General features: G+C 41.5%; 1 protein-coding gene across 1 annotated transcript in view; it reads left to right on the top strand.

Annotated features, from left to right (window-relative positions):
• Positions 1-7132: 7132 nt before the first annotated feature.
• The window catches only part of SLC25A36 (solute carrier family 25 member 36), a 30340-nt gene continuing 22928 nt past the window's right edge, over positions 7133-14544 (top strand). Inside the window, exon 1 of the mRNA XM_014879559.2 lies at positions 7133-7347. Coding sequence (XP_014735045.1) covers positions 7307-7347 — 41 coding nt within the window. The 5' untranslated portion in view covers positions 7133-7306. The remainder of the gene's footprint in view (positions 7348-14544) is intronic.

Raw genomic sequence — 14544 nt, 5'->3', positions numbered from 1 at the left:
CACAACTGCTAAGCTCCCTGGATTTGCTTACTTCGTATTTGCAGCACCTATGTAGTCGCACATTCACCTTTTCTAAATGAGTCACACTTCCTTCTGCCTTTTGAGTTAAAAAAAAATGTAGTTGTTCTCTTTCATTTAGAAGTGAGTAAATTTCTCAAATATTTGAAGTTTTTCACATCAGGAAGTTTATCTCTGAGCCATGGAACATTGTTTACACAGCTCTCTCAAAGTAAGCTAAGGACAGAAGCCCTTGCTATGGTGATGGGCTAAAACAGAACTGCATCTTGGATTCACACCTTTCAAAAGAGGAATGCCTTGACAAGGTAACCCACTCATTTGTCACAATTTGACACTCAACTGGGCATAGGGTGCATGCAACACTTGAAATCTTTCATTCTACACTCCAGATGCTGTAGGAAACCACACACATCACAGACTCTCACTTTTTCTTCTCTACCTGAATTTATTCATGACCCCTGGTGACTCTGCTAATATTGACCTTCAGCTTATGTAGTACTTTACTGCTCTGGTCTCCATAGTTTATTGCTCCGATATATTTTTTTAGCAGAAATCATATCTTTTCTTGGCCTTTATTTACCCAGTCTAAACAAAACAAATCTTTTAAGGTTTCTTGGCTATGATAAGGCATCCATTTTGCAGATAACCACTCTTCTGTACACCTGATTCTCTGAATAAACCAGTTGTAAAAACTGACAACCTGTCATGCAAAGTGCTGACCATGGCTGTCACAAGAGCCAAGTATGAGGAATTAACTATTTCCTTTACTCTGTAGTAAGTACCTGCATGTTCCTGATTGTAAAACTCATATACTACTCTCCCAGTCCTCATTTACATGGTACTGATATCCTCATATCTTTTTGAAAGATGTCTGCTTTTCTTCTTTTCCTACTTATTATCCTTTTTTTCCTGTCCTCTTCTCCTTTATAATGTAAGCTACAGACTTCAGATAAACAAGCAACTGAGCAATAGACTTACAAATATATGTTTACATATGTGTATTACAAAGGTTTTTATGTCCCCAAGGAACAGAGGTTGTTTCATTCTCAAGCAAAAGAAGGCCTATGCAAAGTATAAAGACAGTTGTTTATCACACTGTCCCTGCTGGCTTTCTTGGTCAAGATTATTTCTAAATCTGTCACTGATCCATCCAATGGTTTTGTTGTTTTAAACATCTGTCTTATCTCATTCTGCTTCCTTATTTGTGAAAATGAGTTAAAATATATTAATAAACAGATTTATAGAAGTGTATTAATAAAATCAAGGCACTTTGTATATCTCTCAAAGTGGTCAGCTTTTGCTAGGATAGAGTAGATGTTCTGTACTTTACACCATTGCACAAATTCACTTCTACCTTTCCAAAGGAGCAGTACAAACATACTCATTTTGTTCACTTTCAGAATCAGTACACTTTATGAGCTAAAATATTCCTTGTAATATCTTGATTTCAGAATCGCAACTTAAAATATGCCCAACTCCTGGAAACAAAAATCTCAAATTCACCATTCATGCTGGTGGTATTTATCACTAGAGGCTGAGTTGCACAAGTCAGAAGGCAAGTTATTTATAGGACAGTCTTAAGATTTTGGGATTTATATGTCTAAAATTATTTTCCCTTCATTGAAAAGCTCTGTGAACATAATAGCAGAGAGAAAAAGAATACTATGTGAGAACATAACCACCATCTTCCCTGTTTTGAACAGTTTATGGAAACAAACTAGGTAAAATATCAGGAAAATTGTATTTAAAAGGGGGCAAAAACCCCCAAATCCACTTCCTCCCTGCAAAAAAACGTTTCATATAGATCTTATATAACATGTACTAAAGAAACCCATCCAGTTTCTTCCCAGAGGCTTACTCTGGATCTAAATTTAACCTTTCCACCTTCATTAGCAATAATGAAGCTGCTCGATTTCTCAGTGTCATCAATAAGCACAATCTCAAGTCTCATTTCTAAGCCAGACATATCAGGAGATTAAATGTTAGCTGTTTAACAAGCTGTACTTCATCCACTTACAAATGCTGAATCAATTGCTTTTAAAAATGCCTTCCATGGAACACAGAAAATAATATGAAAGAAAAGGAAGCCCTAATCACCCACTACTCCTTTTCCAAAGCCCAAAAATTGTAATTTCAAGTCTAATGTTAGCCTGACTTCCTTGTGAGAGCAGCTCACTGTTTTCCCTCTTGGAGTAACAGCCCACTCACATTTTGCTGCTGCCAAGTCCTGGCTTTGTGTACTTGTAACAAGGTCTCATCTGAGCTGCCCCTGCAGTACCACCTACCTTTAACCATTCCACTTTGGGATGATTCCCAGCACTTAATCCCCTGGAATTTACAGCCTATGATAATTCTTCAGGCACAGACAATTTGTACCTGTACTAATTTTGGCCCTGAGACAGAATAGATGTTAAGCCCTGGAAAACTGTGACTTCCAGTGGGAATATTCCTTCTCCACTCTCACCCTACTCTCTGTGCAGTGCATGGTTACTCAATCTTATTCCATCTTAAAGAAATACAGCAGAAAGTCACACATCCTCAGGATAACCCACACCAAGTGCAATTACACAAAACATTACCTTGTGAAATTTAAAGAAAATATGGCATAGTCTCTGACAATTTCTCAGACTATAAGTGTTGAGTTCCTAGAGATAAAAAATATGCAAAGAGAACATGAAATTAGTGGTCACCGTTTTGTGTACAGTTTACATCCACTCACTCTTGTAGAAGCTCTTGAAGTATTAGAAAGACTAAAGAAAATGAATAAAAATTTTATTTCATAGGCTTGAACTCTGGGTATTCATAATTTTTTATTTTCCATATCTTGTCATTTCTGAATACATGTGTTTAAAGGGAGTACTTTAAGACATCTCTGCTTGCTTTTCATGATCTTTGGAAACAAACAGAGCATGGTGAATGGGATGATCATTTAAAGAAGGCATAAAGGAGATCAGGAAAAGGTAGTTCCTAGGAGGAAGACCATGCAGCACACCTCAGCAGTGCCTCTTCCTGTGTTCTCAGCAACTTACATCATTTGCTTACTCGAGGGAGACTGATTTTTTGCATCTCACTACTCAGCAGCTCAGAGCCAGCAAGCTCATAGGAATTGTTGTGATTCCTGAGGCCTTAAAAGAGAGGCTGGACTCTGCCTCCACTCTCAGGAGCACCACAGGCCACAGCCAGCCTGCTTTAACCACATGGTATTCCCTGAGCCAGGGAATGTCCTTGGGTGAACTCTGTGCCACTGTCTGCTGCTCCTCAGCCTCAGTGCTCCATTAACAGGAAAGGGGAGGTTGGATTTTGTTTGGGGTTTGTATTTGGTTTTGTTTGGGTTTTTTTCATTCACACAAACTTGAAAAGTTTATTGGACTGAAGAATCCAACCTACCTTTCAAGTCCCCTGGGGATAAAAATTTCCCTCTGTCTGTGTGAGCACGTAATACACGCATCCATTACTGCATTATATCAATAAATAACTTTATCCCAAGGCAGAAAATTTTCATAGAAGGATAAAGAAGTGGATTAAAATTGTTCAGAACAAAAATCTCTTAACAAAAACCTTGTTTTCTCATATCCTGAAGGAAGAAAATATATTTCTATATATTTCTATGAGCTTGGTCAGGAAAAGGAATAATGGATGTATCACTTGGATAAACAGAGCATCTAAGAATTATAAATATTTTAAATAGATTGCTTAGTACAAATACTGTTGTTTTATGAGGGTTAACCTTAGCACTTGGCAAAGATAGCAAGTGCTTGTTTAAAGAACACTATAGGGTAAACAAAGCCATGATTACACAAAATCCATGTTTCAGATGGGGAGCTATGGTCCCATTTCCTGTATATTTTAAACTTGTGTAATGTGATCATATAAATATTAGAAAAATAAAGGGTAATCATAACCATATTAAGGAGGATGTGAATCCAACACTGTAATTCTGAAGAGAAAGACAAATGCAATTTTTGGCAACCTAGTTGAAAAAAGGCAGCAGAGATTCTGCTACATGGGAAGAATTGATTCTTCCACCTATAGGTTGCTGTAAAGGAGAAGAAAAAAACCAGCTGTATTAGGTATTCTAATGTATTCTGTTACTCTTTTTTACACAGAAAGCCAGTGATGAAATCTAAGAAAGAGTGTGTTCTGTTCAAAGACTACATGAGGAAAAGTGCTGCATGTGCTATGTGTATCTCGAGGAAAGCTTAGAAAAAAACTGAAACAAAGTCTTCAATTTTTTTGTTACATTTTCTCCTTATGACATCTTTGTTGAGTTCTATTACACCTTTAGTTATACCAAGCAGGATACAAAAACTAAGCCCAAATCCCATCCAAATAAATTCTGTTTTAAATTATTATTTCTAAGGAATCAATAGGTAAAAAAGACAGAATATTAAGTGGAACAGTTACTCAGGTTTTTGCAATAGAAATATGGAAAAAAATACAACGTTAGAAAGACTTGTGTAAGAACTTTTGAAAATGGGACTTTTTGAATCAAAGTGCTTCAGACTCCTAATAAAAACTGAAAATATTTCAGTTTAGGCCCTTTAAACATTTCAATGGAATATCTAAATTTTCTATTCAAAGATACAATTTTTAAAAGTACAAAGCATCTATTATGTAAATAATGTTTCAATGGCTCTACTTATTCTAGTTATTCAATAACTAGTCATGAAAATAATCACATTACATTTTTTCATTTGTCACAGTGGAAGCCATGCATGCCAGATGAAGTCAAAAACTCCCAGATTAGGAGCTCACCTATATCGAGGCAGAATAAAGCAGAGCTTGTGTCTGGTATTGACTCTTCTTTTGAGTTTACTGGGACATGTGCTTGCTGGGTGGAATCACATGGCCTGCAGAAAACCCATCTTCTGTTCTTTCATAAGCTCCTGAAGGAATTTGAAAAAAATTGGGCCCACGACCTCAAACAAAGTATTTGGCATGTGAGCATCTTTCATGTAGCACTTAATAAAATCACTACTGGAGCTTTCCAATACTTTCAAAATAATATCTGTTTTAATTAACCTGAATATTTACTCTTTTCCATATGAAATCTTATGCAAAGCAGCAGCACATGATCCTTTCTCACTTTTAAATATTGAATTTAACATGTCTCATGCACATATACTACAGGCTTGTGAAAGTCTTGCATGTCTTTATTTTGGAACAATGATTCCTCATCCATTCACTAGTTTCAACTGCTGTGTTGAAATGCTGTGTTGAGTGGCAATGCAAATCCCAGCTGTAAAATCATTGTCCTACTTTTACTTGTCTCAGTTCAAGGTAACAACCTTCTCTCCCATCATGCCCACATCTCACACTTGTCCAAGCCTTCTCACACCCAACCTCCTCAACTCCCACCACACTTTCAAAATCTCACACTGCATTTCCAGCTTGTCTTCCACATGAGCTCACTTGGTCAGAGGAGCGTTTCTTGTTTAAGAAATAACTTTGAAAATGCAGTCCTGTTTTACTAAAAATTGTTCTGCTATTATGAAATATCTGCTTATATTTTTGTGGGGGTGTTTTCTCCTGGATATTCATGAAGATTTTAGCAAGTCATGTATTTGCCTCTAGGTACTTGGATTTTCAAAACACTAACTTGGATGACAATTTTACACGATGTTAAGTGTTCTCCTGTTTAGCCTTATTTATTTTCCCTTATGATGCCTTAAAGATAGGCTGGAAATAAATCCCCATAGACTGATGTCTACAGAGCAGGTATTTGTTTATTGCAGCACTGGTGGTGAGGGGGATTTCTCCACCTAACTCCCACCTTGGCCAAGTGCTGTGGTATATTTATACAGTAAGTACTGCCTAGTATCACTGTGTCACTATAACATCATCAAATACACACTGGAACTAGTTTAGGTAGTATGAGCATGGTTATTAGATAGTTCTTTGGCACTGTGCTTGCACCTCCCCATTTCAGGAGTCGTCAGGGGTTTTGATGAAGGCTTCCAGGGTCTTCTTTGCATCTGAACTTTTCAACTTTGTCTTCAGAGTATGTGCAGCTAAGGTGTTCCTTGGTCTGTCTGGTCTTAACTAGCCTAAATTATTTGTTTTGTGGCTAATTGGCCAATTTTGGCTACTTGCCAATTTTTCATTAGTACTACACTTATCTATCTCTAAAGATAACTACCTGGCAAGTTTTTTCTTCTTCGTCTGCTTGGCATTAAGCAACTCATTAAGCATATATTTAGCCATTACATAGTATAAAAAGTTATGATTCAGGTTATAGGGTCATGATACCAGGTTATATAGATACAGCAGGTTATACTGATACATAAAACCCTATGGTTTATGTTATATTGATAAAACTCAAGAAATATAAGCACCTGATAACATTGATCTAAGTTGTGAAGGTATCACTTATCCATAAGCTTTTGAGGAAAATCAATATGAAACCGGCTCAGTGACCCAGGATACCCTTCAGAAACACAAGGAGCAGTGTTTGGGCTCCTCTTTGGGGAGATGGATTGCTTCAGTAGCTGAGGGGATGACCTAGAATTCAAGAATAAGAGGAAACAAAAACTAAGGCCACCACACTCCTTACTAATGCTGCTGTTTGGGGGTGCTGAGGGCACTGGGGCTGTTTTTCGTACCCTTTTCCCCACATTTTCTGCACTTGCTGGTTGTGACCTTCCCAGCCCCAGCGGCAGCGGGCCTAGCAAAAGGGGTCAGGTCGAAGGGACCACAGCGGGGCATCTGGTGCCAGCTGCCCGCTCAGGCAGGTTCATCCCAGAGCAAAAGAGACAGCACAGGGCACAGCAGTGCGTGCAGACGGTTCTGGAAGGCCGGGGGCAGGCCCCTCCACAGCCGCGCCCCACAGGCGGGGCCGCCGCCTCACGCAGGCCGCGGCCAGCCCGGGCTCGGGACGGCGCGAGGCACGCCGCGTGACGTCACACGGCGCAGCCAACGGCCGCCTCTGTTGAACCGGGGGCGAGGGGCTCGTTGCATATTCACGAGGAGGGCCCGGTGCCTGCGCTGACGTCACGCCGCCGCAGCCAATAGCAGCCTCTGTTTGCGGGGCCGTGCATATTCATTTATGCATATTCATAGCCACGCACTTTCGGGGCGGCGGCGGCCGCGGCGAGGGGCGGGCCCGGCCCGGCCCGGCCCCCTTCCCTCGCGGGAAGCCAGGGCCCGTGTGCCTGCGGAGCCCCGCCGGCCGCGGGAGGCGGAGCCGGCCCGCCTCTATTTATGCTGAGCTCTGCCAGGAACGTTGCCGTGAGTGTAGGGCGGAAGCGCCCGGCACCTCCTTCCTCCTGCCCGGGTGCAGGCGACGAGGATGAGCCAAAGAGACACCCTGGTGCATCTCTTTGCTGGCGGGTAGGTGAAGCCCCAGGAGCTGCTCTTGCATTTTCCCGTTCTCCTCCCTGGGCTACGGGTCTGGCCCCGTGCCCGCTGCTGGCTGGCCTGGGGGCGCCGGCGGCCTGGAGCGGCAGCGTGGGGACATGTCGGTAGGGCTGTGGGGACTGCCCCGCTCCTCCGTGCCCGGGGGACCGCGGGGAGGAGGGAGGGGGCCGCGCTCTGCCTCCCGCCCCGGGCCCTGGGGCCCTTCCGGGCCCGCTGCGCGCGGTCGGGCCCGGCCCCGGGTGTTGCGTTGTGTCACGGGTGGAACGCGGGCCCTTGGGGAGGTGGGGGTGGAGGCTTCCCATAAAAGCAGCCCTTCTCTCCCATCGCCGTGCCCGCGTTTGCCCCTTATCTGGTGTTTCCATGGGCTCCCCGCTCTCCAGAGAGGCTGCCGGAACTCGCCTGTCGGCCTCGTGGGCTGGGAATGCCCTGCTCGTGTCCAAGAGCCGCTGTAGCTATGCAGTGCATTTTAAGCGCGTTAACTGCGTGCTGTGCTTCCCTGTGGGGCTTTGGCACGGTCATGCAGCTCTCCAGCCACACAGGCAGAAGAAATGCGACGGAAGAATGTATCCAGAAGTAAAGACGTAGCCTTAATTAGATTTGAGGTAACTTTTGTACCTTTACAGCTATTAATGAAGTTACGAAAATGTGTGAAAAAAAGGTTTCAAAATGTATGGGCTGTATTTCTGGAGCCTGTGGTTCTTCCACGGGCAGGGTGGGAAGGACACACAGCCTAAAAGGGAAAGTTGAGGGTCCTGATGGCCTGATTGTGATAGTGTATTTGGATAGTGAGCATGACTGTACAGAAGTGATAGAGGACACATCTTGCATCCCAGGTGAGAGCTTGAAGCTGCGATTTCCCTTTGTGCTCTTCACCGAAAAAAATGAGCATGCTGCTGCTGGACTGAGGTGTTTGAGTTGTACTGATTCTGAGCAAGTCTGAGTTATTGGCTACATGTCCGTACTTTCTCTGCTTTTGCTTTTTTGTATTGTACACCTGATCTAGTGCCTCTGTGGGGGCTTTTTCATCCCTTGATTTCTTGCCCCCATTTTGAGAGTAGTTATGTAGCTGGAGGCCCAAGAAGTAGTAGTATGTAGTTTTCTTCAGACTTTGCATCCTTGTAAGTGTTCAGAAAAGCAATAGCAGCAGCTTAAGAAAGATCAGGAGCTGCTGGAGAGGGTCCAGTAGAGAGCTACAGATTTGATGAAGGGTTTGGAGCATCTGTGTTATTAGAACAAACTGGGGGAGCTGGACCTGTTTTCTGGTCCAGTCTGGAGAAAAGACTGAGAAGGGATCTCTTTAATGCGTATGGATATCTCAAAGAGGTTCCAAGAGGATGGTGCCAAGACTTTTTTCAGTGACAATAAGCAGAGGCCATAAACTAAAACATAAGAAGTTTCACTTCAACATGAGGAAGAACTTCTTTATATTGAGGGTGGCAGAGCACTGGAACAGTTGCCCAGGGAGGTTGTGGGGTTTCCCTTTCTGGAGACATTCCAAATCCACCTGGACCTGTGTTCCCTGCTCCAGATGACCCTGCCTTGGCAGGGACACGAGACAATATGATCTCCAGAGGTCCATTGCAGCCCTAAGGAATCTGTGAGTGGTGCCTGATTGTAGCCCTTCAGCTTGACAGGTGTGCACAGGGGAAATTACTGAGCAGAATTGTGCGTTATGTGAGAAACATGTTTGTAAACTGAAACTTGAGACCACATGAAGATTGCTCAGCTCAGTTTGCTCATTCCTATTTATTGCAGAGCAGTCTGGTCGATGGGTGGGTGCTGGCCAGCTGGGTCCCGGGTTATGCTGAGAGGAAAAGGCTGCGTGTGACCCACATGTTTCCTGTAACCTTAGTTCAGCCAAGCTAACACTGTGTTTGGTTACGTTTTGCAGTAGAAGAGTTTTTTGGGGTCATCTCATGACTGTGCAAGCACGGTGCACTACAGATCACCTGAGTGATCTTTTGGCGCTTTTTTTTTTTTCTTAAGTGTTCAAGGTCATTCTTTAGTTCCTGCTTTCTGTAATGAAACTTGGACAGATGACATTACTGGTTTAGTAACATTAAGTGGGACTATCCTGGGATTTCTCTGTAGCTGCCTAGGCTGTAGGAGTTTTTGTCTATCTTCTCTTTTTCCCCTCGCTTAGTCCAATAGCAACTGTTGTCACTGTAGACATTTTGTTGCTACTATAAACTCAGGTGCTTTTATTCTAAACCAAGGTTGCAGTTGAACATTCTTCATTCTTAAATTAAAAAGTCATGTGATTGAAATATAGGATGTAGATTAACATGTTTAGTTCAAGTAGTAAGTTATGGTTGCTTTTTTAGTTGTTAGACTCATTTTAAAAAGTAGTATAAAACCTTAATGTTTTGCTTTATAGGAAATATTAATATGTTTTGGATGTACTGGCTTGCAGCCATATAGTGAAAATTCAGGTGTTAGCTACAGAAATAGTGTCCAGGTTTTCAAGACTGAGTTTTCATTTCCAGAAAGCTTATCATAGCAATTGTGTATCATACACACTTCCATCAGAGCAGTGAAATTGCCTGAGTCTTGTTTCTTCAGCAAAAGGAGAGGTTTGGGTTAGGAGGTGGATAGCTGCTTTTCTGAGTTCACAGCTGGATAGTCTCAGGTTTGCTTCTTCACTCTTGGTGTTTCTTGCAGAAATTTGGCTGTTTTCTAATTTAATATGTGAGGAAGTATAGGGAGGAGCTTCTTAACTTGATTATTAGAACTGTCTCAAATTGGTCTGTAATTGTAATCATTCTGTCTGACAGGTTTTTAGCAAATCCCTACAGTGGCTAAAACAGTTAAGGTACAGAAAATGTATTGAACATAAGTGTTTGAATTCTCAGCAAGATCAGACACTGTCAAAATGTAGGAAATAAAGGTGAGAGACTTCTGGGCTTTTCTGATTTCAGAAGATGGTTAATAATGTGTAGCAGGTATTGTGATGATGGGGGCTTTTTTATGCCCTTTTAGGAAACAGCAACTTGAGCCATAACTGAGTTGCCAACACTAAGCCCCTCTCTGCCCTAAAATACATTCGTGGCATAACCCTGGATGTATTTCAGAACAAATGAGAAGGACGTTAGTGCCTTTCTGTCCAAACTTGAGATTGTTATTATATTCACATACACTTCTGTGTGAAATATGACAGTGTTTGTTTAAAGCTTGGAGTTTGCTCCATGGGGTTACTACATTGCATGAAAATTGCTGTCAGTACCTGAGAAATGTTTCTTTCTAGATGCTTTGTGCTGTTCTTACTTAATGCAAATGTTATTGTAAATACTGTTTTACTCTGGCTGTACAGTATAGAAGCTATACTGTTAATGTTGATGTTTGTTTTAGATGATGGAACCCAGTGATGCTTGATCCCCTGGTGGTGTTTGTCCTGTTTTCACTTGTAAGTTTTTCTATTGCAGCACACAGGGGATTTTATTTTTACACTGTTCGTTAGACATCGCACGTTTGATTAGTATTTGTATTTATGGATGTGAGCTTAACTCACACTTTCTAGGTTTCAGAAAAGAAACATAATTGGTGAGTAAAGTGATTAAGGATTTGTAGCTGCTGGTACTCAAGTTCAGCAGTATTATACTATGAAAACCCTGAAAATTCAGGATTAATGAATGCTGTTTCTGAAAGCTGTACTTGCTAAAGCCCTTCCATACTCTGACGACTGATACTATACAGGTAATGGCCAAAGCTGCCACTCTGATGTGAAAGTTAGTCGGGTTGGAAGACATCTCCATGAAACTGCTGATAGATTTGGGACCTGAATTTACAGTAACTGATGAAAAGATAAAAAGGTGTTCTGTTTGCAAGTGGCTTGGTTACTTTTTTTTTACAGAATTTTGAGTTCAGTTTATTTGCTGTTTCTTTTGACAGCCAGTGTTTGCATGGAGCTTTCATTTTCACACAGGAAAGATAAGTAGCTGGTAAAATACATGAATTAATGTAGATCCAAGATAACAGGGTCAAGGTTTATCTTTAAGTCTTTGAGGCTGTGGTTATAAATACTGTGAAAGGTGAATCTGAAACTAGGTCTAGGCAGCCATGGCTTTTGTTTTCATAAAATACATCATCTCAAGGAATTAAAAAAATGTATACTGACAGTTTTAGTTTGGAGTCAGCCTGCAGTGGTCCTTGGAGTATCAGTCTGCTTTAGAGCATTTCCAGACAGTCCAGCAGCTGAATTTGAGACCCTCATCCGTGCTGGAGGGGTCTCTCTTGGTACTTGCAGGGCTGAAAGGTACCCGTAGAAGATACTTAGCTGTTCTGGACTAGGGCAGTGATTCCTTAGCAGATATCTTGCAATAATAAGAGAAAAAATTCTTGTGTAGCCGTGTCTGGAAGGAGAACCTGGGCCAAAAAAGTTTAGGTTTTTGAAGCATGTGTGTATTTTTTTCCTTGGAATGTCACACAAATAATGCAGGTATGTCTGAGGAAAATGGTTGTCAGAGCTGTACCTGTTGAACAGTTAGCAGAATTTAAAGACCAGTAGTTCAGGATTTGTTTCTATTAAACCAGTGAGATATAATGGTCTTCTAAATCACCAATTGGGATCAAATTAAGTGTGTTGTGGGTGCTTGAGGTTCCCTTTGTGGTTTTAGGTTTGTTTTTTTTTTTCCTCAATGGATGCTTTCTGGAGGATAAATGATCTCCTTAATTTAGGAGAACATTGTCATCTTTCTAGATTCTTCAGTCCAAGAGATGTCAAGTAGACAACTGTTCTTAGTTGTATTGTTTTTCTTTTAGGTTTATTGTGATCCTGCAGATAGTAACTACATCTTGTGATGTCCCTGTATCTTGCTTCATTGAATGTGGCATCTCTTAAATTGTACAGGAGGCTCAAGTTGAAATGTTAATTCCCTAGCTTGACTGTATTAATAGTAGAGGGATTTTAGTCCTTTTTTTACTGATGTGTTTATTTTTGTGGATTTACCTACTGATCTCTGCTTTTCTGCATTTCAAATTGCTTGGGGCCTACAGGTGGATTCTCATACCCTTTAATGATCAAGGTGTTTCTGCTGAAAGTCAGCTTTGCAAGCTTTTTTATACTCATGTGGTAAAGCTGAAGAAGGCTTGTAGTAAACATTGATCAAAGGCAAAAATACCACATTTAGGATAGATAAGATGAGCAAATGGCCTTCTGAATAGGATTCACTGGAAACTGCAGTAAGCATTCAGACATGAGTGTCTCAGGTCTTGCCATTCTTCACTTCCCATTTATACTGTGTCAGCAGGAGTGTGTTTATTCACCTACTTACTCTAGCAGGTGAAATTCATCTAATCCTGGAGAAAAAGTTACACATTAGTAAATGTTCCTACAAGTCACACTTGTGGTCTGGTGCATGCATGACTGGAGAAACTCAAGCCCAGAGTGGTTTTAGGTAGTAGAAATTTGACGTAGTTTACAAAATCCCACCTGCATTATTGAGAAGAGATGTCATATTTTTCAAACTGTTAAAAGTTTCTCTGAACTGTTCTAGTTCCTAATTTGTGTTAAACCTCAAACTAAAAGTATTCCCCTTAATTTGAAGCAGTGAGGAGGGGAGCAGGAAAGGCTGGCAATTTATAGAGCACTTGTTGTAGGCTGAAGCTGGTGGCTGGCTGTTAATGACCTGCCAGGAGCACAAAAATGTGGCTGTCTCTGATGGTATTCCCAGTAGTGTGTTAAATAAGCAAGGCTGGAAATACATTTCTAAGTAGAATACACTGTCATTGATGCTGTAACAGAACAGCTGTTATGCTTCTTACAAGTTGCTTATTTGTACAGAGTGCATATTTTTGAATTGTTTCTCTTCTGTGTTTACCCACAAGCTCTGTTTATTGACAGTTTTTCATAAACAATTTTTTGTCAAGCCATGAGGTGTTTATCTGAAAAGTCAAGTGAAGTAGACAAGTCAGGGCAGTTACTGGATTATGCCTTTGTTTAGTAGCTTATTTCAAACTCAGTAGATCTTGTGACCATTAAGAAAGTTCTGGTTCCTAAGCATATCAAGCCATTTCTTTCACTCCTTCAGTTTCAGATGTTGTCTCTATTATATAGGGCTTTTTGAGGGCTGGGAAGGTGATGTGTTACTTTGACAGAAGTAGCAATTGGGGATTTTGCCCAGACTCACGTTATACAACCACACAGCACTGTAAAACTTCTCAGCTTTCTTCAGCTATAAGAAGAAATTTGCGATCTTGAAGATTGTTTGAATTAGACTTCTTCTCTGTCCCCAATAGTTAGTGGAAAACATGGAAAATATTCTTGGGTTCAGTGGAGACATCCTAAATTTTTTAAGAAAAGCCTAACCAAAGAAACACAACAGCAAGAAACTGCCAAGGGTGCTGATTATTTGAAATTACTTAATTGGCAGAATGTGGTGTAGGTAGAGGATCTTAAAGGGAGGCAGGTGAATCTGCTGCTTCTCTAGGCTGCATGTGAACGTGGTGCTGCCTGCTCTTACATCTGCTGGCTGTCACTGACCAGTGCCTGCTGCAGACAAAACCAGCGAGCACAGAGTAGCTGTGGATCAGCCCTCGTCCCCAGTAATCCACAGCTGAGTGAAGGGTGTCTGGCCCATCCACCCTGAATGTCTGGTGGAGCTGCTGCAGTCAGGCATTCCTTGTGATTTGGGTGTGGTGCAGGGGAGCATGCAGGGCATGAGCTCCAGGTCAGTGTTAATCTTCAACTTTAGAAAATTTTTCTGCTCTGATGTAGTGGCGGGGGGTGGGGGGGTTGAGGGCAATTAAGGGATCTAAGCCCTGTTCAAGAATGCAGGTCAAGTTTTTTTTGTCCTCATTTCTTCCCTAGTTCCATAGCTCATTAATATAAATCATACCTCGTTCTTTATCTTGTGATTACAGTTGCTTGAAAACAAGTTCTTGTGTAAACTGTCCAAAATCAAAAGCGGGAAATTTTTCAAGAGAGTAAGCACAAGAAGAACAGAAATGGAGGGGATGCAGGAAAGGAAGTAAACTCTGAAGCCAGCTTCCTTCATTGCCTGCACAGGCATGTTACCATGGAGTGGGGTCTGTTTTGAACTGCAGGAAACACAGACAACTTTGTGTCTCACATCTTAAGAGCTTCAGTAGCTTCATGTCAAGTTCTTTTGGGAGGTGACCTGCCTGTGCCTCTTGCATGCTGTTCATGTCTTGAACTTGTATATTACAGACTCT

Source organism: Sturnus vulgaris, chromosome 10 (genome assembly GCF_052056855.1).
Source record: "Sturnus vulgaris isolate bStuVul1 chromosome 10, bStuVul1.hap1, whole genome shotgun sequence".
Classification (NCBI taxonomy): domain Eukaryota; kingdom Metazoa; phylum Chordata; class Aves; order Passeriformes; family Sturnidae; genus Sturnus; species Sturnus vulgaris.
Note: the sequence above shows the minus strand (reverse complement) of the source record. Positions and strands in the feature narration are given on the sequence as shown.